Source organism: Eptatretus burgeri, chromosome 11 (genome assembly GCF_056783735.1).
Source record: "Eptatretus burgeri isolate ZD-2024b chromosome 11, Ebu_testis_v1, whole genome shotgun sequence".
NCBI lineage: Eukaryota > Metazoa > Chordata > Myxini > Myxiniformes > Myxinidae > Eptatretus > Eptatretus burgeri.
In genome coordinates this window covers 68,079,366-68,104,762 of record NC_140971.1, presented here as the reverse complement: position 1 = coordinate 68,104,762, position 25,397 = coordinate 68,079,366, and the positions used below count along the sequence as shown (strand labels likewise).

Genomic DNA, 25,397 nt, shown 5'->3' with positions numbered 1-25,397 from the left:
CCTCCCACTAGTCGTTTCTATACAGCAGAATCATCACTCGACACTCAGGCTAAGTTACTCCCTTGGTAGATCGCGACTAACCCTCAGGTTCAGTTATTCCCTCAGCAGATGGCCGACAGACCTCATGCAGCCCCTTCCCTGCCTTTCTTTCGGCTCGCTCCTCACAAAAAGCTGATCGCAAACAGACACAGCTGTCCCTTGTACAGCTGATCGCAAAACCTCTGCGCTCGTCGCAGATCCACCTCCGCCTTTTCGGCGCTCGCTCTCTCGAAGCTGACTGCTACTCTCAGAGCGCTGGGTGGGGACTATTGTCCGGAGAGGGGAAGGAAGGAAGAAGAAGCTCTCGGTACACCACCGCCGTACGAACAATGAACATGCTTCCGACACCTCCCAACACACATGTAACGTCCATTTACCGAACAACCTGGCTAAACATTTATTTAATGGGGGATCTGGGCTAATCTTATATTTAATAACACACTAAGGGCCATTTCCGCAACAATATATATATATATATATATATATATATATATATATATATATATATATATATATATATATATATATATATATATATATATATATATATAATGCTTCCTCTCGACCTCTTGCCAGCTGCATTACTTTACCCTCATCTTGTTTCATTTGTTTTATCCTTTCTCGATCTGCTTCCTCTTATTTATTCCATGTTCACCTGCTGCTCCCCACCATTCTGAGGTGTGTGTGGTGACCCCCCCTTCATCGATTTATTATCTCCGTCCACTATAATTATCGATCCACATCTAAATGGACCAATAGAGTGTGGCTTCTGATTCTCATCGAACTTAGATTCCACAATTATAAATATAATCAAGATGACAAATCCTCGGCTTCGACGCAATATTTGGGGACAACAAGGGGTTAAACGTATCCCGAACACGGACGATATTTTGGTGTTTTCACCCTGACCGTGTCACGTTTCGAGATTGTTTTAAAATAGAATAAATATTTTTTTGAAACCAAGAACGTCCAGTGGGCGGGATTCCAACCCGCACCGGAAACCCAGGTGCACGTCGAGTGAATCACCTGAGTTAACCATCCCAGCCGAACCCTCCTTTTGTCTCCAGGCCATGTAACGAGGTGACGCGCGAGCATCCCGACCGATAAACTTTGTGTGTTCGTGACGCCCTTGCGGGAAGCAAACCAAGGGTCGTCACTGAGACTCGAGATTGCCCGGGATTTGTTGTGGATTGTTCGGAGCGTCGTGTTCCCGACACTCCTTCGGTATCTGTTTGAGAGCGCCGCGTTGTCTCGTCTGACACCGTCGTCCGCGGCTCGAAGTCCACACGAGTGTTGACCTGAACTCCCAGACCCGGCGGTCGTCGTCGCGCGTTACGTCACTAGGGGAGGGGGGGTCGAGGGGTCGACCCTGCGGAGGGTTTTTTGATCTGTTTGAACAGTTTACAATTCCGCCTGTTATGGGGTTCGTGGGGGTCGTAGTAGGGAGAAAACCCGGCAATCTCCCCGGAATGATTCCTCGTGAACGTCGCGTGGTCAATGGGCGGGGCTCCGCGCAGGGGGCGGGGTCACGTCGCTCCTCGCACTCATTGATGGAGAGTTGAGACCTCGCGAGGTTCACGGGTCGGGAAGCGCAGCCCCCCCAGGAAATGACATAACAGGGAGGAGCGGTCGGCGCGATCACTCCGACCCGACTATAAAGTGATGCATTGGAGGGAATGCTCAGAGGCGGTGCGAGTTCGGAGTCGGTGCGACCTTGGTGTCTCCGTTTGATTTGTACCTGTCGTCCTTCCGGCCGTTTATTTGAATCCCTTCGGTGTCCGAAACGCCGGTCAAGGCCGTTTGCAGCAGCGACGTTGATTTCCTTATTTCCCTTTCTTTGATCTCCTGCTGGAGAGTGCGGGAGAGGGACACGCTCCGGGAGTCGCCGCGTGGGACAGACAGACGACGTCGTCACGATGACATCGCTCGGGATGACACCTTTTGCGGTGCTGTGCTTGCTCGCCGTGCTCACGGTCAGTGCTGGGACTCGTTCTTCCTCTTCGGCTGCGATCTGGTTTTTTTTCCCGCGTTTTCTGCGTCGTTCTTGTCCGAGAATCTGCGGTTGTGCAGCAAGGTGATGCACCGCGGTGCACCCTGCAGAACACGTCGCTCCGTGGACCATGGAGGTCGCTTTGCTCCGATCGCTCGAGATGGTCCGCTTCCTAATCCGGCGGACGCAACACGAGGTGCGCCACGGGGGTCGCGGGGGGTCGCGGTGGACGATGCGCGCGAGCTCCACGACCTTTCGCGTGCGAAGTTTATGAATGGGATGGGGGTTGGAGGTCTTCGTTTAATTGCGCCCCGATACCACGAAGACCTTCCGACCACGATCCTTAGCCTCCTCGTACCTACGGACGTTTCAGCTCCATGAATCTACAAATCGGGCACAAAGACGTCCTTCAATTTGCGATGTGTTTATTTTCCCGCCGTTTCCCCACGGCGCGGACCCGGTTGAGTCGATATCGTTTACATTGTAGATATTTCGCTCCCATCATCGCTCCAATGGTGAAACCGTTTCCTCCCAATTCGCGCCATATCCACCGGTTATTGGTGCCGTGACGAGGACCGCAAGGTAACTTACCCGACGGGCCCTCGTCTCGGCACGCTTTGCAAGGTGGACATCCTGACTCGACCCGTGACCTCTCCATGCCGTTTGCCGGTGTGGAGCTCTCCTATTGTATTGGTAGATCGGCATAATGATTAAATGGTCGTCTTCTTGGCAACACGTGATTATATGACCCAGATTCCTGGAAGGGGCTCGGTGTCCCGCTCCAGCGGTTAATGACCTGAAAATTCATTTTAATGACCAAAGGTGGTCAACCCATGGGACTGTGAGTTTGGCCAGGGGTACCCGCCGGCCAAAGGTGTGATTGATATGTTTATTCATTCATCGATCTATGTATTTATTATTTATTTATTACTTTTACAATTAATATCGAAGGAGTTGTGCATTATGTCACATGTAAGAAAAGGACATCGAGACGTCAATGGATTTGACATAAATCTCAAGGACGGACGTACGTATATAGTACATGGGATTTGAACCGAGGGTCATCATTCATGATGCTCTCAGATGGGAATACCAAACAGACTAACGCAGTCACAATGGGACCTTTTAGACCGCTCACCCCCCCCCCCCCCACCAATTGAGTGCACCAAGATGAGACAGCCTGGATTAACTAACTTGCACTCTCGTATACTCCATGATGCACCCCACATTGCTGTCACTACATGCTACCAATCTACTTGACGGTCTCTGGTGACCCTCAGCAATTGCAGCAAAATCCGATGCTTGCGACCATCATGCAAGATCTGTAATGGCTTTTTAATCTGCCCCAGTTTTTGTCTAGCGGATTCCTGTGGCTCGAAGAGCCCTGTAATAGCAGGTTTATCACTAATAGCGGCCGCTCAGCGCCGACACCCAGAGCCGCAGTGAGACCGTCCGGTTGGGATCCCTAAATCCTCGGGCTTTGCGTGGCGGAGTTCCGAGGACCCCCATTGGCGTCGTGCTTGGTGCAACGACAATGCACCCCCCACCCCCTCCCCGTCCACATACATTCATTCCATTTGCACCTGTCCCACTTTCTTACCTGTTCATCCAGCGCGAGGTCATCGAGCCAAAAGGATGATGACTATATAATACCAATATTTGCAGCAACGATAGTTGTAATAACGTTAGTTTAATTTATTTGTTGTGGCTTTAAGGTAAATAAAGCTTTGCAAGATATAAAGATGCCGGTAATATCAAATGAAATATACCTTTCCTCCCATTCGGCAGATGCCTAGCATTGTTCCGAAACATAGCTTGGCCTTTTGTTAAGTAAATACTACATCCTCGAGGCTCGAGCGACTGCAAGCGGACAGCCCACCTGCCTCGTGCCTTTTTAGATAGGATGGTATGATGTGAGAATGTGCATCACGAGAATGGCGGTTTATCGTGGCATCCCACTTCCTTGGGAGTACAACAACAATATTGTTTTTAAAATGATAATGGGAAGGACAAAGGTTTTATAAAAGGGGTTTTTAATCAAAACTGATGGTGAAATCACAGGACCATTGAAAAACTGATTTGGGAAGAGGAAATTATGATTTATTTATCATATTCTGGAATAACCTTTTCATGAGAACAAGGATTATGATCGGTATTCACTTGCATTACGATTTTGGTCTCACGCTGAAGTGGGAATTTAACCAGCGTTGTTTAAAGCGGACCAAACAATACGTACCGGTGAGAGTTCTGGTCTTCAACGAACCAATCGATCTTGGTTGACATTGAGCTTCTCAACAAAGTCAAAGATCATGGCAGGTGGCTCCTTATATTCACAGGATCCAGTTTCAAACGCACTTCCTCCACTTCACGCTCATCACCTCGGCTCGGTCCGTCGGCAAACTTCATCCCATGTTACCGCGGTGTGTTGCCGAGGTTGCCAGGAATTTGGGGCACGCCTCGTGCTTGTCTCAGATGTGGTTAGCAAACCTGTCCTGACTTGTGGGCGGTCATTGCAGCCAGAAGTCGTGCCACGGTGCTTTGTCTAAGTGCAGACGAGTGTCATAACGCAGTGAAATCACATAATTTGATCTCAAGATGTATTAATTATTTTTCTTTTGCAAAGAAGAGATGTGTTCATTTCCCCTTCATACCCAAATAAGGGAATTCACATGAAACAGGAAAACTACCTGGTAAATTTGTTGCCCAGACAGCGACCACACTAAGAGATTGCAAGCAGGTGTCAAGGAACCACCAAGAAGACCAGACCACTTGCCACCTGTATCATGCCAGCCCAAGATATGAGCTGTAGGAGGAGAGACTTGGGATTTGCAGGAGTTGTAGTTTATCTTTACTCTTAGCCATTTTCAGGAGCTCAGATGATTAGCTAGCTTGGATTTTGCTGAATTTATAACGATCCAACTTCAAAACAAACTGGCGATGTTCATTTCGAATATTTATTTCTTTGCTAATTTAAATCCCGAGTTTCATTCCTTTTGTTTTCTTTCTTGTCTTCCTTTTGTCTTTATGCAAATCCCTTCTCCTGTTGCTATCGCTAATTCTTCTCGGAAGGATCCCCGGCACTTTGTTTGCCTGCTGCTTCTCACCTGGCTTTTGTCCAATGTATTTGTTTGTGAATGAGATGCTTTGATAAGATGTTAATGTTTCTCAGTATTTTTTGGATGACAACTCATATTCCATTGTACTATCAAAGTATGAGCCATTTTCATACAAAAGAGACTTGTACCATTCAATCTTCACAAATGCCGCATGCATTCTTTCCCAGGTCTGGCTGTTGATGCAAGCTTTTTGCAAACTCGTTCAACCATTCATTGTTTGTTTTTTATCTCACAAATCCACTTATTGTATAACCTACACATGGAACCTATACAATAATACTTGGAACAACACGCTGGTAGGACATCAAAACATGTACAGGACAGTTAAGTGGTGTCTAAAACGCAAGGTTGAACACTACCAATTAGGTGTTGTCTTTAGTAATTTTACGTGATCTTTTTTTTTTTTTTTTTTTTTTTTTCTCTCTCTCTCTCTCTCTCTCTCTCTCTCTCTCTCTCTCTCTCTCTCTCTCCCCCTCTCTCTCTCTGTCTCTCTCTCTCTCTCTCTCTCTCTCTCTCTATTTTAATCTGAATCTGTCTTCCTGATGAAACCTTAAGGCAGAAACATGTCCAAATCTTGGGCTTGAAATCATGACTTGCACACTATTACCTACAGGGTTTGCCATCCTTGGTAATACAAGGACAGATTTCCATTTTTATCGCCATCAAAATGCCAACATTGCGTTTGAGTCTTGTGATCTCATATGACCATGAATCGTTGCTGAGTAGTAGTGCATCAAACTGTCTGGAACAGCTAACCCTTCATTTTATGAGCAGTTCCACCCAGGCTGTGTCAAGCTGGCGTCGTATTCTGATTGTACTGCTGCAGTCGCTGCCTGCCATCAGTCACCCATTCCGCTCGCTCCAGCTCTTTCGAGTTTGCCGACACTTGGCCATCATTGCAAGCCGTTCAGCCATGGCGAGCCTCATGAGAGCCTACCTGACCTTGCTCAAGTCCCTACGGAACTCACTGACCTGTGCCCTTGTACGAAGCGTCTTTGTCTGTTACACCAACAACTACATCCACATTGGCGAGTGTGTCGTTGGCTCATTTCTTTCAGTGAACACCTAAGGTCATAATTTTGATTTCAGATTTGCTCGGTGGATGGTTTTGAAAGCTCAGATTGCTGCAGGGGCTTGGAGAAAATGCAAAATATGGTTTGAGGAGTGATGGGGCTTCAAACAAAGGGGTTGGCGATCACGTGTTCAGAAACCATCAATATGCGTCAAAGGCAGAGGATGAAGGGCCATCTGGCGCGTTGCTCTGCCTGATCAGAATTCTCAGTCGGGCTCCACGTTTACTTGACAAGGGACCTCCTGATGCAGTCGGTGAGAATCTCTCCTCACAGCCCTTGCGTTTATTTCTCCTCTCGTTATAATTAAAGGTTATTTTTCCATGTGGTTGTGACGTTATGTTGAACATTCAAAAGCAAACATGTCACATGCACAGGAACTCGAGAGACCCCCCTCGGGATTTCTCGCACATAGCAAGTGGCATGTGCACATGGCCAAGAGAAAAATGTAATTCCACGATCCCCAAACGACGAATGCTCGACTACTCTGAGCACCTGCATTAGCTGTGTTGCTGCTTGAATTCAATTCATTAATTGTCTGCACCTGAAATTACTATATTATGCCGTTGAAATTGAATCGTAATGATGGTCACAATAAAAGCATAATAATGGCAATTCAATTCATCTTTAAAATAGTAATAATAATCGTCTTATTATAATCGCCATCATCAATGTACCATACTCATTTTAGAGTGTCGGTGCTGCTGAAGCAGTCTTTTGGCCAAGGTTATGTTGGTGGTTTGCCCTTCCCTCTGAGCAATCAATCAGGAGACAGGAATTTGGAATTTGTCCATGGTTACAGCGATAACGTGCCTACTCTTCACGAAGGACGCTGTTGGATCTTTATCGTCCACCAATGCCCCCAGTGCTGGTACATGGGTCCTCTGGCTTAACATACATCCGATGGATGACTCACACATTGATGTCTCGTGCTACCTGACAAATGCCAGGGTGATAGTTTATAGCTAGGTCTGGATTCTAACACAGGTGAGACACCTCATAGGTGAGTGTGCATACCTCGAAGCTATTCTGCCAGCCTGTAATTATTACTCCAGTGGTTGCGCAAAGTTGGGGAGAAGAAAAATTAATAAAGCATCTTAATAAGCATACGTATGAATCCAAATAATTTAATTTATCTTCAGTATAAATGTTACCTTAGTTGTTTGTGATTCATGTGTACACTCTTTGGAAAGGCATCTGGCAATTTGTTTGGACCCCTTTAGTTAGCATCTCATCATGGACATGCTTTTTCTATCCCAGTTATTTGTTTCTGATGATTGAAGTGATTGCATTTCGCTTTGGAAACTCCGTCGAACACTGCGTTTCTGTTGTTTACAATTTCAGGAACCAAGTAATCCATTTTATGTGTAGCATATTAATGGGAATAAATAAATGAGATCTGACCAGTGTCCTGCTGTGGCTGCGGTGGCGACGTGTCCTGCATTAGGATTGTTCAAACACCATGAGCTGGGGAGTTTCCGAAGAATGTACTTGTTGGCCCGCTTGTTCTGAGAGGCCCTTGGGCAAAGACCATCTCCACTGCTTCTGCCTTTTTATGCGGTGGTCCTGAGAGTTTTCATTACCTCCTTCTGCCCGATCTTGCCGTTATATCCAGCGTGTGATTACAAAGCGTGAAACAAGAAACAGAGCAGTCAGAGATTGCAGACCCTCACCACTCACCAGGACTTACTTTGTGTGGCGTTTGTGTACTGGTGAGTAATGTAATTAATAAGGGACATAATTAGAACTGCCACTTTATAACTGCTGGCAGTGATGACCGGTACCAAGACGTCCCACTTTGATCGGACACCTGACCGTGCCTCATGACGTTTTTTTATTCATTCATTTTGATTCAATATTCAATTGAATTTAGAATGGGATTAAAATAAATTCAATTCAAATGGAGGACCAAATAGGTACAGTCCTGCATTGGAGTAATCAGAATGAACCCAAACAAGCAAAAAGCAAAGATGAAGTCATCAGGAGGAACCTGGATAGGATTTGCATTTCATCTGCTACTCCACTACCCTCAATCCCATCCAGGCACAGCCAAGCGAGCCTTATTAAAAAACAACCCATATCAAAAATTAAATAACTATGGCTGCCAGACCATGTGTCCAATCAAATTGAAATTTCAAGAATGTATTCCCCATCACTACAAGATCATAAATGTGAAGTTTCACATCGATTGATTAAGTGGTTCCAGAGAAAACATTATTTAATATTTTTCTTAAATCCAATATGGTTGCCAAACCATGTGATGTATCAATTATTCCTTAACAAGCTTGTACACTCATGGTTTGGGGAACATTTTGTTAAGTTTCACCTCGATCTGTCCAGCCGTTCTGGAGAAGATTTTTGAAGGTTTAAAAAAAAAACAATATGGCTGCCGAATCATGTGACTGATGACCTCATCAAAAATATTTTTCTGTGGACCATTTTATCCCTAGATGACCCTCAAAAATTTTCACCGTGTTCTACATATGCAATTATGACGATATAACGAAGGCACCAGTGACATCATCAAAAAATCACTTTGCCCATAAGGAGTACTTGTCCTGTGCCAAGTTTCAATTTTTTTCCTTGGTGCGGTTTCAGAGATACAGAGGTCCAAAGTTTTTTTTTCCAACATGGCTGCCACATCACTTGACGTATGACGTCATAATTGTGATTAAAACATTCTACATGAGTAGTCGCACATATGGTGAAAATTTCATCTCAATGCGATAAGCGGTTGCGGAGAAAAACACAAAAGTTCTGTGTGGACAAACAGACAGACAGACAAACAAACGGACCCAAACGCAACACCCTTGAGAGGATGATAATTGAACACAATGCACAACAGTCACTTTATTGTGATGTTCATCAATTGGTTCTGACTCATTCATTCATTTATTCTCTCTCACTCTTGGAGATTTCAGTCTCACACTTTTGCACTCACCTTTTACTTCTTATCTTCTGTTTCTCCCTCTCTTTGATTGGATGACCATCAGGCACAACTGAAGTTGTGGACCTGTAGTTTTAGAGAGGTTCTGAGATTGAAAGGACGTAACTTCGGTGATAGACGGTGCCCAGCTGATGATCCGGATGTTCACTGAAATACCTGCTTAATAAGCTGAAGGAGCTCTTCAGATCTCTTTTGAATTTATGTTTATTTTTAGTTAAGAATATCCTGTCAAGCATCATGGCTGCTTACCACTAATAAATTTAATTGGATATAAATCAAAACTACAATAGGATGTGTAAATAAATGAACTGTAGAGGTCTGTGAGTGTGTGAAGTAACAAGTGTAGGTAAACAAAAGCTCCTTAGACTCCCCTGGCGGACCTGTAATATCACACCTAAGGTTTGTATAAATTATTTCAAAGTTCCTCCTTTGAATTTTCATGGTTTTTTAATGTTGTGCATTTCTCGTTTTAGCTTCCTGATGCATTATTCCATTCGAAGTGGATTGTTTTAACTGCAAATACTCCTTTCATGCTGCATCAACCGTTATGTCTTGCCTCTTAAGCAGCCTTCCAAGCTGACGTACGTTAGTCATGAATGGTAGCCAATCGATAAAACTGAACTGTCCCTTTTGAGTGGTGGTCCATGGAAGGATTTCTCTCACTCGCGCACAGTACACCTGATTTTTGTCCCCCGCCCCATTGACAAGGTCGGAGCATCCGTCCGACTGATCATTCGTCCAGGTACTTTTGTGTTCTCGATATTTCAAAAACCGTTGAACATTTCGCTTTCATGTTGCAGATATCTATTCCTCCTGATATTATCTCAACCTGATCGGATCGCAGCGGTGACTGGGTGAATTCTGTTGCCATGGCAACCGTCTTTGTTACCTGGCTTGTGTGCATGATATTTAAAAAACCGTTCAAGATTTCACTTTCATATTACACAGATCTATTCCTCATGCTCATACTACCCAAAAGGCAGGGGGCCTAGAGTATCAGCTCCTTGTTCAAGTTGTCTTTGTTGTTTTCCTCCATATTTTTCATTTCCTTTTTTTTTCCTGCCTTTTACTCACTTCCCATCTCCATCTGCCTCCCTCCCTCCTCTCGCCTCGGTCTTATCTTTCAAGCCACCCCAAAAGGCCGAGTCTCGTGAACATGAATCTTTGTGCATGGTCTTTGACTGCACCCATTCTTGGAGCTTGTGAGTCAAAGCTTCTCAGGCAACAAAATTAGTTTGTTATTCGTAAATGTCCTCTCTTTTTTTTATTTTTTTGTTCAACATTGTATCATGAATATTAGCTCGATTTAATACGTAATTCCCAATTTGAAATGAAAGTGCCCCAAAACGAAAGAAGTTTGATATAATAATAATAATAATAATAATAATAATTAATTATCATATTAACTGCTGAGGTTGATGGTATGGAGCAGTGATTACTGGAGCGTGAAATTCATTAAAGCTTCACTGCTTAATTGACTCTCACTAATTGCTAATGGCAATCAAAATGATTGTCCTTAGATTTCAGGGTTTTTTTGTGTTTTATTTTTTATACATTTATTTTTGTTCTCTTCAGAGCACTCGAGACAATGTGGGCATTTTGCATTTATTTTGTTTGGTTGAGTGTTCACTGAAAGATTGGCACGTCATATGTTATGGGATGAATGGTCGATTCACAACAATTTGGTACAAAACAGTTGAGACAAATTGCTCCATTTATTCTTATGAAGAGTGGGCAACGGAACTTCAACATCTCATCTGGCCTCAAAAATGGCTTCATGGAGGAGCTTGAACATGTACTACATGCAGGACAATTAAAGCATTTGCAGATTGTGGTAAAACAGATGGTATTATAAGATTCGAACCTGGGTTACCTGTATCACGAGCCATCAGTGGTTGAGATGAGAGCACTATAAGGCCAAGTTGTTTGTGTGGGTGTTTTTATAAGAATTTGTACTACTCTTCCATTGCTTACCTCAATGATGAGTTGCCCATGCTAACTGGCCCAATAAAACCTCCTCATTTTCCTTTGGGCCATACATTGTCGGGCAATTTAGGAGTAATTTTACCACGGCGCTCACTTGTTCTGATGCACTCCGTCTGATGCACCGAATCAAACCCACCGCAAACCTGACTCATTTTGGCCTGACGTGACGTGAGATGATGGTGCTATTAGGAGGGTGTGGGAGAACATGTTGTGGCTTGGGAGAGTGCAGAACTTGCCAATGTTCAGAAATTCCATTCTCCGAACACCCCTGGAATGACTCGGCTTGGCTGACTCTACCCGATTGCAACACAGGTGACTCTGAAGTGTGAGCCCTCTCAGTGTGTGGTCATACAGATGCTGAGCAAGGCAGATAAAAATCGAGCCTCGCCTCGGCTCCAGACTCGGCAAGGCCAATCGATCAATCAAACCGTAGCGGATGCATTGATTAACTGCATTCCCTTCGCATGGCCCTTTAAATGCCCAAGACCGATTTTCACAATTATCCTTGTGCGCTTTTTGGTCACAGGCCACCGGGCTATCATCGAGCACTGTACTACTGAGGTAGTTCCACCATGTTCAAGTACGTAACTGTGTGCATGAGCATTTACACAAAGTTCTCCTAACATAGTCATTGGAATCCTCGAACAAGTTATGATACGGATTAAATGGACCAGATTGTTATAGTATTTGTTGGTACACTTTGACAATGATAGAAGATTTGAAGTGTAAACTTGCATAGCAATTCTTCTCGTGCTAACACGTTTTTAAACTGTGTGTGTGTGTGTGTGTGTGTGTGTGTGTGTGTGTGTGTGTGTGTGTGTGTGTGTGTGTGTGTGTGTGTGTGTGTCAGTTTGAGTCAAATGGGAAATGCCTTTATGGGTTTTTTGGGAATAGTTGTAATCTGAGAAAGTGAGTTTGTCTTTGTGATTTCAAGTGTGGTGCCTGATGATCAGATTTATTAGGTTTAGCTGTGTTTATTCATTAAATCATGTGTTGCTGTGGATGAATCATTTAATCCCTGTGTTACACATTCACTTTATGATTCTCTTGCAAATCTAAGCCTGTGATTGTCTGTTGGTGATGTGAGGGCTGTCACAAGCCGTGGTTGCCAAAGTATGGTTGGGTCCTGTGGGCAGTTTCCTTGGACTGCGAGCAGAAAGCTGAAGGTGATGAGTTGTTCGAGTCGTTATATGTATCATAATCTCAACGTTAGTCACCATGGCTCACCGTGGGCGGTAATTGTTGTGTGTGCTCATTCTGTAGATGATCACTCTAATAGCTCAGTCTTATTGTGCTTCCTAGCCTGGGAAGAGCAGCTTTTGCTGCCCGATAAGGTGGGTCAAGTGGTTGGGATTGTTTCCGAGGGGGTTGATCCCAAAGTGGATGCAATTTCTGTGCAATGACTGTGGTTGTTTGGGCCACGGTGTTTATACATTAAACACACCGTTTAAACGAAGTTAATGGGAAGGAACCATTTACATGCTCTTATATAATATGTTCTTCTAATGCTGTTGCAAAAGAGTTGATAAGTGCGAAAACTCTTGTTCTAGTTTACATTCACAGTGAGGTTATTGGGTGTTCCAAGATGGTGTAGAATAACCATCCCGTAGAAGAAAAGAGTTTAGTGGTGGTACTGAGAGTGGTGGTTTTACCCAGGGTACAGGTAAAGGCCTGGTCACACCTTGACATTTTAGCCAACGTATGCCGATTTTTGAATTTTTTTTCTAAAACGCTGGCACACGTTGAATACGTTATGGGTAAGTTTTGATAACATTGAGAGCACGCTGAAAAACACTGCCATACGTCGTTGTACGCTGGCTTTAAACGTTGTACTTTTTGGTTGTCCTTAAATTTTTTCATGCTTGAAATTTCACGACGTATGCCGGCGTATGACTCACACGTTCCGCTACGCTGGCCACAAGTTGTATGCACGGTCTGCGATCGTTGACAGACGTCAACACATGCTACTTGTAAGTTAATCATAAGTTGAGACACGCCGAGGTAATGTTTAGCGTACCCGAAACTTATTTCTAACCTATGGTTAACGTGTTGTTGGCACGTTACGCGATCGTTGCCACACATCGACAGACGTTACTTTTAAGTTACTCATTGGCTGAAAGACGTCGGTATAATGGATCGGCCTTGCGTCAGCGTCCACGGCCATGGCCAGGACACTTATTTGCAGCATTCTTCAAACTTTTCTTCAGCATGACGAGGATGTTCACACTTCGATGTCTAGCTTGGCTATGATTCCAATTGTCCATCGGCAGCGTCTATTTAAAATAGTCGAGTTTGAGCGTTTTAACACGTTCAGAAGAAACGCTTCAAATTTCAAAACCCCAGCGTCAAAAAACAAAGGCGAGTGACAGCAATTTAAATCGTTCATTGTAAACAATGAAAATAGCTGAGTGGTACCGTTTAAAAGTCATTGAGTGTAAAAAAAAAATCCAATTGTTGAGCGCAAGCGTCTACTTTCAATAGTGGAAATGCAGCCATTTAAATCGATGAGTGGCAGCCTATGAATAGCAAACCCTACGTCACCGGCAAAGATAAACTGCCGCACGATATGGATAAGTTAGGCTATCGTTGGGCATAGTTTGTGAACGCCGGCTTCACGATAATTATTCGTTGGTATATCGTATCTATAAGTAATCAAAGCGCTCTATGCACATTATTAGTTCATTGTGCATTTGTCCAACCCGTTATGAATAGACCTAAATCGTAAAAACAAGCTATAGCTCATTGTTGAAAAAGCCCCATAAAAAATTAGCCGCGAAGAACTTCGAACAATGGTGAAAAGATGTCTCCTACCCGTGGACACGCGGACGCAAGGACGATCCATCATAACCCAAACCCTCCCCCTCACACTCACCTACTACTGCCAACATGAACACACTACTACTAATACTAATACTAATACTGATACTGATACTGATACTGTTACTGCTGACATGGACATCGACTCAAAAAGGAACTCAAAAACACTGTTGGGTTCCCCTTTTATGAGCAGCATTTTTATATACCAATTCCCAAAACCGCTGGGAACACGTCTTTATATGGCAGTTGTAAGTTAGAAACACATTCATTTATTTTTTTTGTCGACCGGAAGACGTCATTGGAATACGTCTACATACGTCGATGTGTGTTGGGACTACGTAAAGAATTGGTTCAAAGCACGTCAAACATAAGTTAGAAATAAGTTTCGCGTAAAAAAGACATTACCGCGACGTGTTTCGACTTATGAGTAGCTTATAAGTAGCGTTTGTGGACGTGTGTAATCGTCTACATATCGTGTGTACAACCTATCCCCATCGCATGCGGAACGTGTGTCATACGCTGAGTACGTCGTAAAATTTTGAACATGTTTAAAATTTCTTGACGTACTCTACTTACTACGACGTATGATAGCGTACTTTAGCGTTGTACTCACGTATACCAAACTTACTCATACCGTATTTGACGTGCCCCCAACGTTTTAGACACATTTTTCTTAGGTCGGCATACACTGGCAAGATCGCCAAGGTGTGACCGCGATGTTGACACTTCCATTTCTACGGCAGTTATGATTCGAATCGTTGTGCGTCAGCCTTTTAATAGGCTACGTCACGACATCGTCGGCGATGCGTGCAACGCGCTATGCCTAAGTTAGACTATCGTTGGGCATCGGTTGTGTAGGCCGACAACAGGTTCAGCATTCGTTGGTATAAGTTATCTATAACACAACGAAACGTTCTGTGTCCGTTACCAATGCGTTATACATAAGACCAAGTCGCTATGAATACGTCCGAATCTTAAAAAAAAAAACATCAAAAGTTCAACGTCAGCCAGCGTTTTACATACATTTTAATACGTTGCCATCGCTGGCTAAAACGTCAAGGTGTGACCGGGCCTTTACGTGTATTCTTTTCACAAAGTGAACCCTACTGTCTCTAAATTTATTTTATGTATTGTTTATTCTACACCCCATGCAAATAATTTTAGCAGACAAGATTGTTGACCCTTTTTGTGGGATTGCGCACTCCGTGGTGCAGACTCTCGAGAATGGTCCTGTGTAGGGAAGGTCTGCATCGTGAGATCATACTGCAGACTCACCTTATACAAAACCAGGATGGTGGTCGACCTGTTTTCAAATCATTTAAAGTCAAGGCTGATAGCTGACAAAGCTTCCTGTGTTGTGATTATAGTTTCCCTGCATTTGGAGGTTATATGTACCGTTTGCTGTTTTATTTTGCAGGAAGAGGCAAAATTTGAAATGCTTTTTGATGAAGAGTCATCGGCAGAAAATGAGTATTTTTCTGGCTCTGGATCGATTTCTGGCTCTGGATCGATTTCTGGCTCTGGTAATGCGTGTGCGTGTGCGTGTGCGTGTGCGTGTGCGTGTGCGTTTGTTTTGTGTGCACATGTCCAAAAGTGTTTTTGTTTTTTTAAAGTTGTAAGGCCACATGTAGACCACTAGCGTCATGTACAGACCACATCGGGTGGGGCAGGCAGATTATCCCCACCCTGAAAGTTGTTATTTAGCCGGCAGGGTTTTTACTGACAATCCGAATGTGACTTGTCAGTTCTCCTGAAACTGACTTGATCTCCTGAAGCGTAGAATCCAAACACCTAGTACCGCTGCCTTCAGCCGGATTTTAACACAAAAGTCATTCTTGACCCGGACAATTGCATTTACAGATCTTGCATCGTTCATGATACCTTTTCAATGGTATGCATTCTTTTTGATCATATCATTGACTTTGCATTTCCAAAGCTCCTGTGCTGAAGCTGCATCACACGTAGCACATCTTCAATGTGAAATAAGAACAAACAACGTGGGCCTCATGCAGGCCTTTGGTGTGAAAGCGGAATTCATCCCAACCACATAATCTGTTTGCGAGTTGCATGAACATCAAAGGCTGTGGTGATGCAGGCAATTGTTGCGGTAGTGCTAGTCATCAATCGTTCGATTAACTCCATCTCATTTTTTCATTGCACGTATTCGATTCCTTCCGAACCTTCCCAAATGTGCAACGTCATGTAGATTGCCTGTTCGGTCCAGCCAAAGGCACCAAAAAATTACTGAACGAACCACTTCATTTCCGTATTCCCATCTCCTTTCCTTTTATGACCATCCTGCGGCATGTTTGGAATGGTATTTCATGCCTTTCACACATGTCCTATTTATCCCAAATCCTACATCAAGGGACTTTTGTGGAAAAAGAATTTCAAACTGAACTTCGAAAAATAGTTCATTTTTTTCCTTAATGGAACAATTCTGTACAATCTGTAATGTGTGCTCGATGGAGGTCGCACACACCTGTCTTGTGTAGGCATTTCCGACACACCCCTCAACATTTTGTAATGGAAAGGAATCTCATGTGGTGGCTTTCCATTGGCTATAATAAACAGGTGTTTCCGCAATCTATTTGGTACGTATGCACAATGTGGGGAAAAGGGTGCGTGGGGGTCAACTTTGAAAAAAATTCAATTTGAGAACAACAAGAGAGTTCGTAGAACACCTTACTCTGTGCGGTCTTGAGAAAAAGGACATGGGAAGGGTCTTTTAAACTCTTGCTTTGCATTTCCAAGGATGATCTATACTTCCTATAAGCTGCAATTTTGTCTGATTCTCGACATTCCCCAACATTGAGAAAGCAATTTGCCAAGTTCATCACCAAAGTACTGATAACCTGCAGGCTCATTTTACAATTTGTATTCTGCAGTTTTCAAAATATAATATTCAATTGAAATTAAGTCGTTCCTCGATCGTAGAGGGATGTCTGCAGACAGAGAGAAAGTGAACCAATTTTTTCACCGTCCTTTTCACTTGTAAGGTAGTATGTGAGAAGTAGGGAGAAGAAAAAAGAGGTTTGGACGATTAAAAGTGCAATGGGAAGAAAGGAGAGGAGTATGCTTGGGGGGGGGGGTGGAAATGGGAGAGATATGCTTGGAGGAAGGGGAAGGAGTATGATTGGAGGAAAGGGTAGGGGTATGTTGGTGAAGTGCCTACACACACACACACACACACACACACACACACACACACACACACACACACACACACACACACACACACACACACACACACACACACACACACACACACACACGTGCAGCCTTGAAGCTGCTGGTTGCAACATTGCTTAGAAATGTGGCTATACTGACATCGGAAGGATGACAGGCTGTCAACCCCACCTAGTATTAATTCAGCGGCCTCGGGGCTCAAACTCTGGATCCGAGGATCCCAAGTCAGCCACCCCAACCACTATGCCAATGGCAAGCTTTGTGTGTGAAGCAAATGGGAGGATGTAGTCAAAATGGTGTTATTAATGAATTATACATTTCATATAGGATTCAAGCATTATTACTTCGTGAACATTATCTGTATTGTTAGAAGTGATTGATACATAATGTTTGTCATTTCATGAATTTGATGAAAGAATGGAAATGAATGAATTGTTAAACAAATTCTTTTGAAATGCATCCATATTTTAACAGGGGAAATTCCAGAAGGAATTCTGCCGACTCCAAGGAAATTAGAAGCAAGACCGCAGTCGCACCTGCCAACAACCACAGGGCAACATCCTCCGGACGAACACCATACACCACAATGGCTTCCTAAGATTGTCAAAACATCAAGTACAACTCTACAAATAAGGTCCGCCACAACTGCGGATCCTGGCACCACAAAAATGACCAGTGTCAAAGTGTTGCCCTCATTGACTAACAGCCACACGCAAAATATTGCCTTAACACTCAGAGGACAGGATGATGGCAATGAAGAGGGATCAAAAGAGAAGGAAACGATTCCCATATTCAGGGATGATTCCACTTCTACCCCCATAATCTCACATTATGCCACCACCAAAACTACACCCACATCCAAAAATGCCACCACAAAATTCCCATTTAAAGTTAATGCTAACTCAATACGAAAGGATAATGTCGCCCCCACCCCCATTCCTGAGGCTGATGTCATCTTCTTCCTCAAACCCAAAGATAATTCCACTCTCACATCGAAGCCCAAAGATGGTGCCGCACACAAACCTGAAGATGATGGACTACCAGAGGGTGCAGCTACAACTGTACAGGTTAGTCCAACTGACTTCAAAATAGAAGGAAGATATAGAGAATGAATTGGGCAAGGGAGGGATGGAGCAAGGGGAACCTTACTCCACCTTACCTCAAAATCCACAGATAGTTAAGAAAACCTGGTCTTTCTTTGAAACTCCTTGTGATTTATAAGATTTTGTTAAGGAAAAGATTTGTGATCGAAGAATTCACCACATGAACCTCTGATTGTACTTATTATGGGGAGCCATGAATTTAACCTTGATAGTGTAGGCCGCAGGGAAATGTACGCAGAAAGTTCAGAAACTTTTCTCATTGAGAAATGCATCCCACGGCAGCAAATACAACTGAAGTGAATCTCCCAATAATTTCTGTGGAGGCAGCCACATCTTGCCTTTGCGAGTTCCTGATTGGCTGGGAAACCAGTGATGTTTCAATGCCAATCATTTATGTGCAAGGGCAAAACATGCCTGTCCTTCATCGAAACGATTGTGAAATGCACAAAGATACATTTCCTGCTTAATGATCATATAAAGATGTTGAGTGAACCATTTGATTACAATCTCATGATTTTCAGTTATTCTAATTTGAGTTTTATTTGTATTTACAGACTAGTTTAGTTCTGTTTAATACAGCATTATGTAACTTCATGTAGTAATCAGAAATAGATGGCAGAGTGTCAGGATTGGCAGAGACAAACAATCCCAAGTGTTGTCATACATTTGTTTCTAAAGATTTTGCTGAACTGTGCAGGTGCCTGAGATGGTAAGGGTGCACCACCATTCAGTGGAAGAGGTCACCCAGCCGATAACAACTCTGCCTGACGCGGTGCACCACCGTCCAATAGATGAGGTCACCATACCAATCACCACTCTGCCTGATATGATGCACCAGCATCCAATGGAAGAGGTCATCAAGCCGATCACCATTCTGCCTGATGCAGTGCACCACCATCCAGTGGAGGTCACTACACCAATCACCACTCTGCCTGATACAACGCGCCAGCATCCAGTGGAAGACTTCATAATACCGATCACTCTGCCTGACATGATGCGCCAGCGTCCGATGGAAGAGGTCATCAAGCCGATCACCACTCTGCCTGATGCAGTGCACCACCATCCAGTGGAAGTCACTACACCAATCACCACTCTGCCTGATACAACGCGCCAGCATCCAGTGGAAGACTTCATAATACCGATCACTCTGCCTGACATGATGCGCCAGCGTCCGATGGAAGAGGTCATCAAGCCGATCACCACTCTGCCTGATGCAGTGCACCACCATCCAGTGGAGGTCACTACACCAATCACCACTCTGCCTGATACGATGCACAAACATCCAGTGGAAGAGGTCATCAAGCAGACCACCATTCTGCCTGATGCAGTGCACCACCATCCAGTGGAGGTCACTACACCAATCACCACTCTGCCTGATACGATGCGCAAACATCCAGTGGAAGAGGTCATCAAGCAGACCACAATTCTGCCTGATGCAGTGCACCACCATCCAGTGGAGGTCACTACACCAATCACCACTCTGCCTGATACAACGCGCAAACATCCAGTGGAAGAGGTCATCAAGCAGACTACCATTCTGCCTGATACAGACGCACCTGGAAATATTCAGGGCTCGGAAATAAAAAACGTGGCAACAGACGAGAGCATCTTTGACAAAAAGGAGATTGTAGCAGGTGAGTGGAAAGGAGAAAAAGGTATATTTGTGGAGATTAATCATTTTGGAGAAAAATCTAATCATATGCATCAGCCTTTCACAATATGATGAAATAATCTCAAAGTTTTAAGAGTGAAGCTTTGGGATGTTGTTGTTTTTTTTATTAGCACGTCCCTCACTCAGTGGGAGGTGGGGTTTTGCAATCACTTTTGTGTGTTTGTGTGGATGTGGGTGTCTGTCCAGGACGCAACTTTGTTATATTACCATTTCAGCTTTTGTCATCAAATTTTCAATAAAGCTTTATTATGAAAACATGGAGAAAACCAATTAATAATTTGGTCAAAAGGTCAGTGTCACATAAAATCGTCAATTTTTATTACTATTGTTATTCTTCGGCCCTTTTTTGGCCTTGAAAAAAAAAATTTGGCCTTTTTTTTTAAAACATGTTTTTTCTTAGCAACCACATGTTTTCTTTTTTCTTTTTCTTAGCAATGACACAAAATTTCAAGATATGAGCGACCCCCTCCCCCCACCCCTTCCCCTCTGCCATGGGGAATATTTTAATGATAATTGTGATGCCATAAGTCACGTGGTATGGCAGCCATCTTGAATTAAACACAAAAAAATGCTGTTCGGAAAAATTTGAAACTTGGCACATCTCATTCTACTCCCGATGAGGAATAATAGATTATAAGGATGAAGTTATCGGTGAAGTGGTAGACCAGCCATAAATGTTTCAATCAAAATCCTTGTTTATCATTGAGATTCAGTGTGTTTGTCCAGGCCATAATATTTTTACCAATTGAGCTTCTGTCATTAAATCTTCAACAAATCCTTATTATGAGATCATGGAGAACACAAATTAGTGAAATGTTCAAGTTTTCTTTTTTTAACTGTCGTTTTCATCAAGGTTAGTTGGAGTACAAAGCAGACACAGATGGACTTTGCCTTTTGAGATGCTTTCCAGTTAACCTTTTGATCAAACTTAAGAACATTCTCATGCCCTGACTCCTTTTGCCCCACAATCTCCCCCTGCATGTCTTCAACAGCGGTGATCGGTGGTGGCATCGTGGGTGCACTTTTGGCAGGGATACTGGTTGCACTTCTGGTTCATCGTATACGCAAGAAGGACAGTGGCAGCTACGGCCTTGAGCCCAAAGGTGTCAAGACGAATGGAGACTATCAGATGGCACCAACGCAAGAGATTTATGCCTGAACAGCATGACGTTTCTTTTACTTTCTCCCACTCCTGACACTATGAGACAATTTCCCTCCACCCCCCACCCCATTCCATCACCCACACCCCCCATGCCATTTCCTGCTCCAGACACTTTCATTTTTTCTTACCCTGTCCCGACTCTGACTGGGACATTCTCTGGCTCAATTGTGAGATATTGTCTTCCCAACTCTTCCCCAATGATATATAACCTCTGTCCAAAAAGTTTTTGACTTGATGAGATCAGTTTCTACTTAAGTGTACTATATAATGAGAAATGCCAAAAAAAGGAACGACTTCCTCCTGCCATGACTATCTTATCAATGTTTGGATAAACAAAATGTATTTTCTTTGTTCATATGTGTTCCTTTGCAACGCGTCCTGGCACAGTTCGTTATAATTAGTGTGTGATTGGTGTGAAAATTGTTAACTTGCTTTGGTGCTTCATCATGAAGCATCCGTTAACAGTCGGACTTCGAGTGTGACCACCAGAACAATTTATATCTATATTTGAGGTTTTTTATGAGATACAAACAGGGGACAGAGATTCAGCAGCATCAAAACAATAGGATTTTATTTATTTTGTTTTTTTAACACTCTATTTTGCCGACGTCAATCCGACATGAGGACTTGCACACGATACCCTAAACGTTTTACTTGCACTAATGAAAGTTATGATATGTTTGTGAAACCTGTCTGCGGTCACGAAAACGCAGAGGCATCGTTATTGTTTATTTGCGTCCGGTTTTCAGATTCAATTTTTCGGTTCGAATTGGATCCGCATCTGTGGGGATATGGATGGCATTCGCACCAGCACGTTTCCTTGCGATGTTACGCTCACGATTTTATATGTAGGAACCTAATATATGTCCCCTAATTGCTTTTGATTTTGAGCGCTTTAATTCGAGTATTTTAATCCACTGCTCAAAGGTTCCAAACTCATTCACAACAATAAGCAATGAAATTCACTCAGCGCTGGATCTATCATCCAGTATGGCTGCCAGGTTTCAATAGTTAATGATAACCTTGGTTGTCAACTTTGTTCAATGTCTCCGGGGAGTGAGCGAAAGATAGTACTACTCTTGTGCTATTGGTAAGGTCCACCCCTCTGCACTGCTTCGCATAGCAACAAACAATTCCATGTTTGCTCTGCTAGTTGTGTGTAGGTCAGAGGTCTTTTTCTTTGATATGCAGTTCGTGGCAGCGGGTAGCATAATTTGCTGGGGGTCATGGGTGTGCTCCTGATGCCCCAGTAAGCTACAACAGGAATTTGTAATTTGGCCAGGATGCCGGCAGCAGTCTCCGAAGGACACCAACGAGATATTTTACATCTAGCATCTAATGCTGGCGCATGGGACGCCCAGTTTAACGTCCATCCAAGGGACAGATGTATCACCCTGCCTGTGAAACACCAGGATGACAGTTTATAGCTGAATGGTCAGAGGTCAATGTGATGCTTATACTGTAGTTAGTTGTGCATAGTGAAATTTAGACACTTTTTATTATTCATGTGGTTGTTCAAATCACTGTTATTTTTGCTGCTTTTGATTCTCATTCCAGTTTGCTTTTACCAATACTGCTCTTTCTCGAATGATTGTAATTATTGAGTTTTATTGAATATCACTTTATTATCTTGCTAACTGTTCCCGAAGTGTATTATCTTGCTATCCCCAAAGTGCACTATTGGATATTCCAAATATTTTAGGGGTTTTTTTTTTATTTGTGTATTAATGACTGTCAATCCGATCCAATTCACCCCATGCGACATCCCTACACATTGGATTTCAAACCAGTTGTTTCAACCCCCACCCCACCTTTTCTCACTGTGCCCCCCTCCCTTTCCTCTATTCTCACTCATTACGTGAGATCCAAAAAAGCCGTATCGAACTATGGCAGACCAGCAGTGTTGTGAAATTAATTTTATCCGGAAATATTTTCATGCTGGCATTCCAGGTGATTTAAGATGTCCTGGGTAGAGATAAATCTATATCTTAGATGTTCTGAAAATACAAAAAGTTTGAGAATTTTAAATGAAAAGGCGTTTTTATGGTCACTTTTTCAGAAATGTGTAATCACTTTAAGCGAATTATCGCTGTCCCGTCCCGATGAAAGCCCTCTATCACTGCCTCGAGGATCTATCGTTGCGGGCCATTGAACTGAATGTTTGTGATGGCCATCCGAGGGATGACCTTTTTGCCCTGTCACTTTAGGAAATGTCCCATCCCTCGGCTACAATGGTCAATACCAGTAGTGTAAGTTACTTGGTATATTATGTCTTTGGGATGCTGTAAATTAACTGTGTAACCTGAAATGATGTAATGTGAGGAAAGCATGTTAGCATAGCCATTGAAGTCTTATCATAATAAACAGGTCCACTGTACATAGAGGACTCTGTTACGCTATCCGGGATGGATCAGAGCCAATTTTGAATCGTTAACGCTGGTTGTATAGGAGAGAGCCGAGCTTGGCCGAATTAAATCCCACTCGAGGCAGAGCAGTCCAGCAACCAGTGTGACGTGGACCGATTTGAGTTCCGCTTGGTTTGTGAAGCTGTTATCCTTCCATGATAGGACCGCAGGTCCTGCAGCTTTGATTGAACTCGATTGTAGCGTGAAATTGCATTTTATCAAACACCAGGGAGTCTTCTGGCAGTAGTTGAAGTTGCCGTTTTACTGAGATTGCTCTTTATATAATTGAATCTGCTAAGGAATCTTTTCAAATATCATTTCAAGCAGATGGTCAGAAACTTAAAAAAAAATCCTCTTGGGAACTGTTGCCTGACTGTCGTGGGAATGGGGGAGGGGAGGGAATGGGGGGGGGATGGGGGGTTGTAGAGTTATTTTGAAGTAGTTATTAATATGCAATCTACAACATTATACAGAAGTGTAGTCATTGAACAAATTGAATTCAGACCTGACCTGATCATTTTTACTTTTGCCATGTCATTTTTATCAGCATCCGCGGCGAAACACTCTCCTAACCTCGATATCTAGTTATGAAATCCCAAGCTTTATCCAACTGCCCGGGCCTGATAACACCCAAATCTTGCTCGACAGTGACCTGGGAGCCAGAAATGTTCATCGATTCCACGGCTATGTTCACCCTGGGGGACTTTCAACGAGCTCCCGTCACGTTCATCTCAGACCTTTTCTTCCACATTAGATACAGCCCTGATGGATCACTGTCAGGTTCTTCTCGATTTGTATTTTGCGGATACTCTATGGGATGTCTGACCTTTGGGGTAGAGTCTAGCTATGTGATGAAATCATTACGATGGAGCTGTTGTTATTGAATACCAGCTTTCCCCACAATTTGTGGAACAAACCTTTTTGGAGGGGTGGGGTAGGGATATTTCTGTTGTAATTTCCAACAGCAACAGCCAGCAGGTGCCTTCAAGAATAAAAAAAAACAATAAAATAGCCTGCTGCTTCTCCATAGGCGATTCGTATCGGTTGTGCTTTGGGCATGTCGCCACTCGCCTGCGAGCTCGCCGCCGGATCGCAACTCGGCCCGAATTTGTTCTCGGCAGTTGATGACCATCAGCTTGCTTTCCACGCAATTCATCACAGAGATTTGCAAACAAACTTACCACCGTTGCTACAGAGTATTATATATATGGTTCCGTTTATGCGGAAGGAGCGACCTCTTAGCAATATTGGGTTTTCAACAACAAAATGGCTCTCAAAATGTCCGCTTCGTCAAAGAGCATTACATAGCCTGGCATTGAAGGCCTCGGTGAATCCGAGTTGTTTTTTACTGAGACTTTTGCCTGTTTGCATTTTGTGAGTTTGCTTGTTTGTTTTATTTTAATTTTTCTTTTCTTGCATGTGTTCAACTGTAAATATTTCTTGATGTTGTGAAGTATTTCCACTTCGAAATAAAAAGAAAAATCATTTTTGAAATATTGTGCCCTCTTCTCTCTCCTGTTGCTTTGTTTGGGTTTGTATCCATGCCAAGGCCTTAACAAGACCTATAATTGCTTGTATCACACGATTTTGGTTCCTTTCTTAACTCGTCGTGTTGCGTTGGTCATTTCTGTTTCAATGTCCTCTTTTAATGTCCCTTTTGTCTGCACTACATCAAAGAAACTGCAGGGTGGCCACAATGTCTTATTGTCACCCCTTGTAATAATTGTGACATTGCCTTTTATCATATTAGCTGACGACACTGAAGGGTTCTACAAGTTATACCACATACTTTTGCAGTACTCTTTTACTTTTTACACATTTTTCAGCACATGACACAAGCCATAAGTGTCCACTGGATCTGTTTGTACTCTATTATTGTCATCTTGGAGAATAATTTTGTG

General features: G+C 43.3%; 1 protein-coding gene across 2 annotated transcripts; it reads left to right on the top strand.

The window, feature by feature from the left end:
• The first annotated feature begins 1,679 nt into the window (after nucleotides 1–1,679).
• Nucleotides 1,680–24,990, top strand: LOC147017290 (uncharacterized). Of its 2 annotated transcripts, none has more exons than XM_085846765.1 (5): nucleotides 1,680–2,012; nucleotides 15,383–15,488; nucleotides 17,629–18,221; nucleotides 18,955–19,891; nucleotides 20,922–24,990. In XM_085846765.1, the coding sequence occupies exons 1-5, from the start codon at nucleotides 1,956–1,958 to the stop codon at nucleotides 21,086–21,088; spliced, it is 1,860 nt and encodes a 619-aa protein (XP_085702891.1). In that variant the 5' UTR covers nucleotides 1,680–1,955; the 3' UTR covers nucleotides 21,089–24,990. The 2 variants fall into 2 exon arrangements, with proteins under 2 accessions (XP_085702891.1, XP_085702892.1); XM_085846766.1 differs by lacking the exon at nucleotides 1,680–2,012 and adding an exon at nucleotides 11,704–11,728.
• The last annotated feature ends 407 nt before the right edge of the window (nucleotides 24,991–25,397 follow it).

Coding starts and splice junctions, on each gene's coding strand:
- LOC147017290 (XM_085846765.1), top strand. CDS start 1,956: ATGACATCGCTCGGGATGACACCTTTTGCGGTGCTGTGCTTGCTCGCC. Junction 2,013..15,382: donor GCTTGCTCGCCGTGCTCACG/GTCAGTGCTGGG, acceptor TTTATTTTGCAG/GAAGAGGCAAAATTTGAAAT. Junction 15,489..17,628: donor TGGATCGATTTCTGGCTCTG/GTAATGCGTGTG, acceptor ATATTTTAACAG/GGGAAATTCCAGAAGGAATT.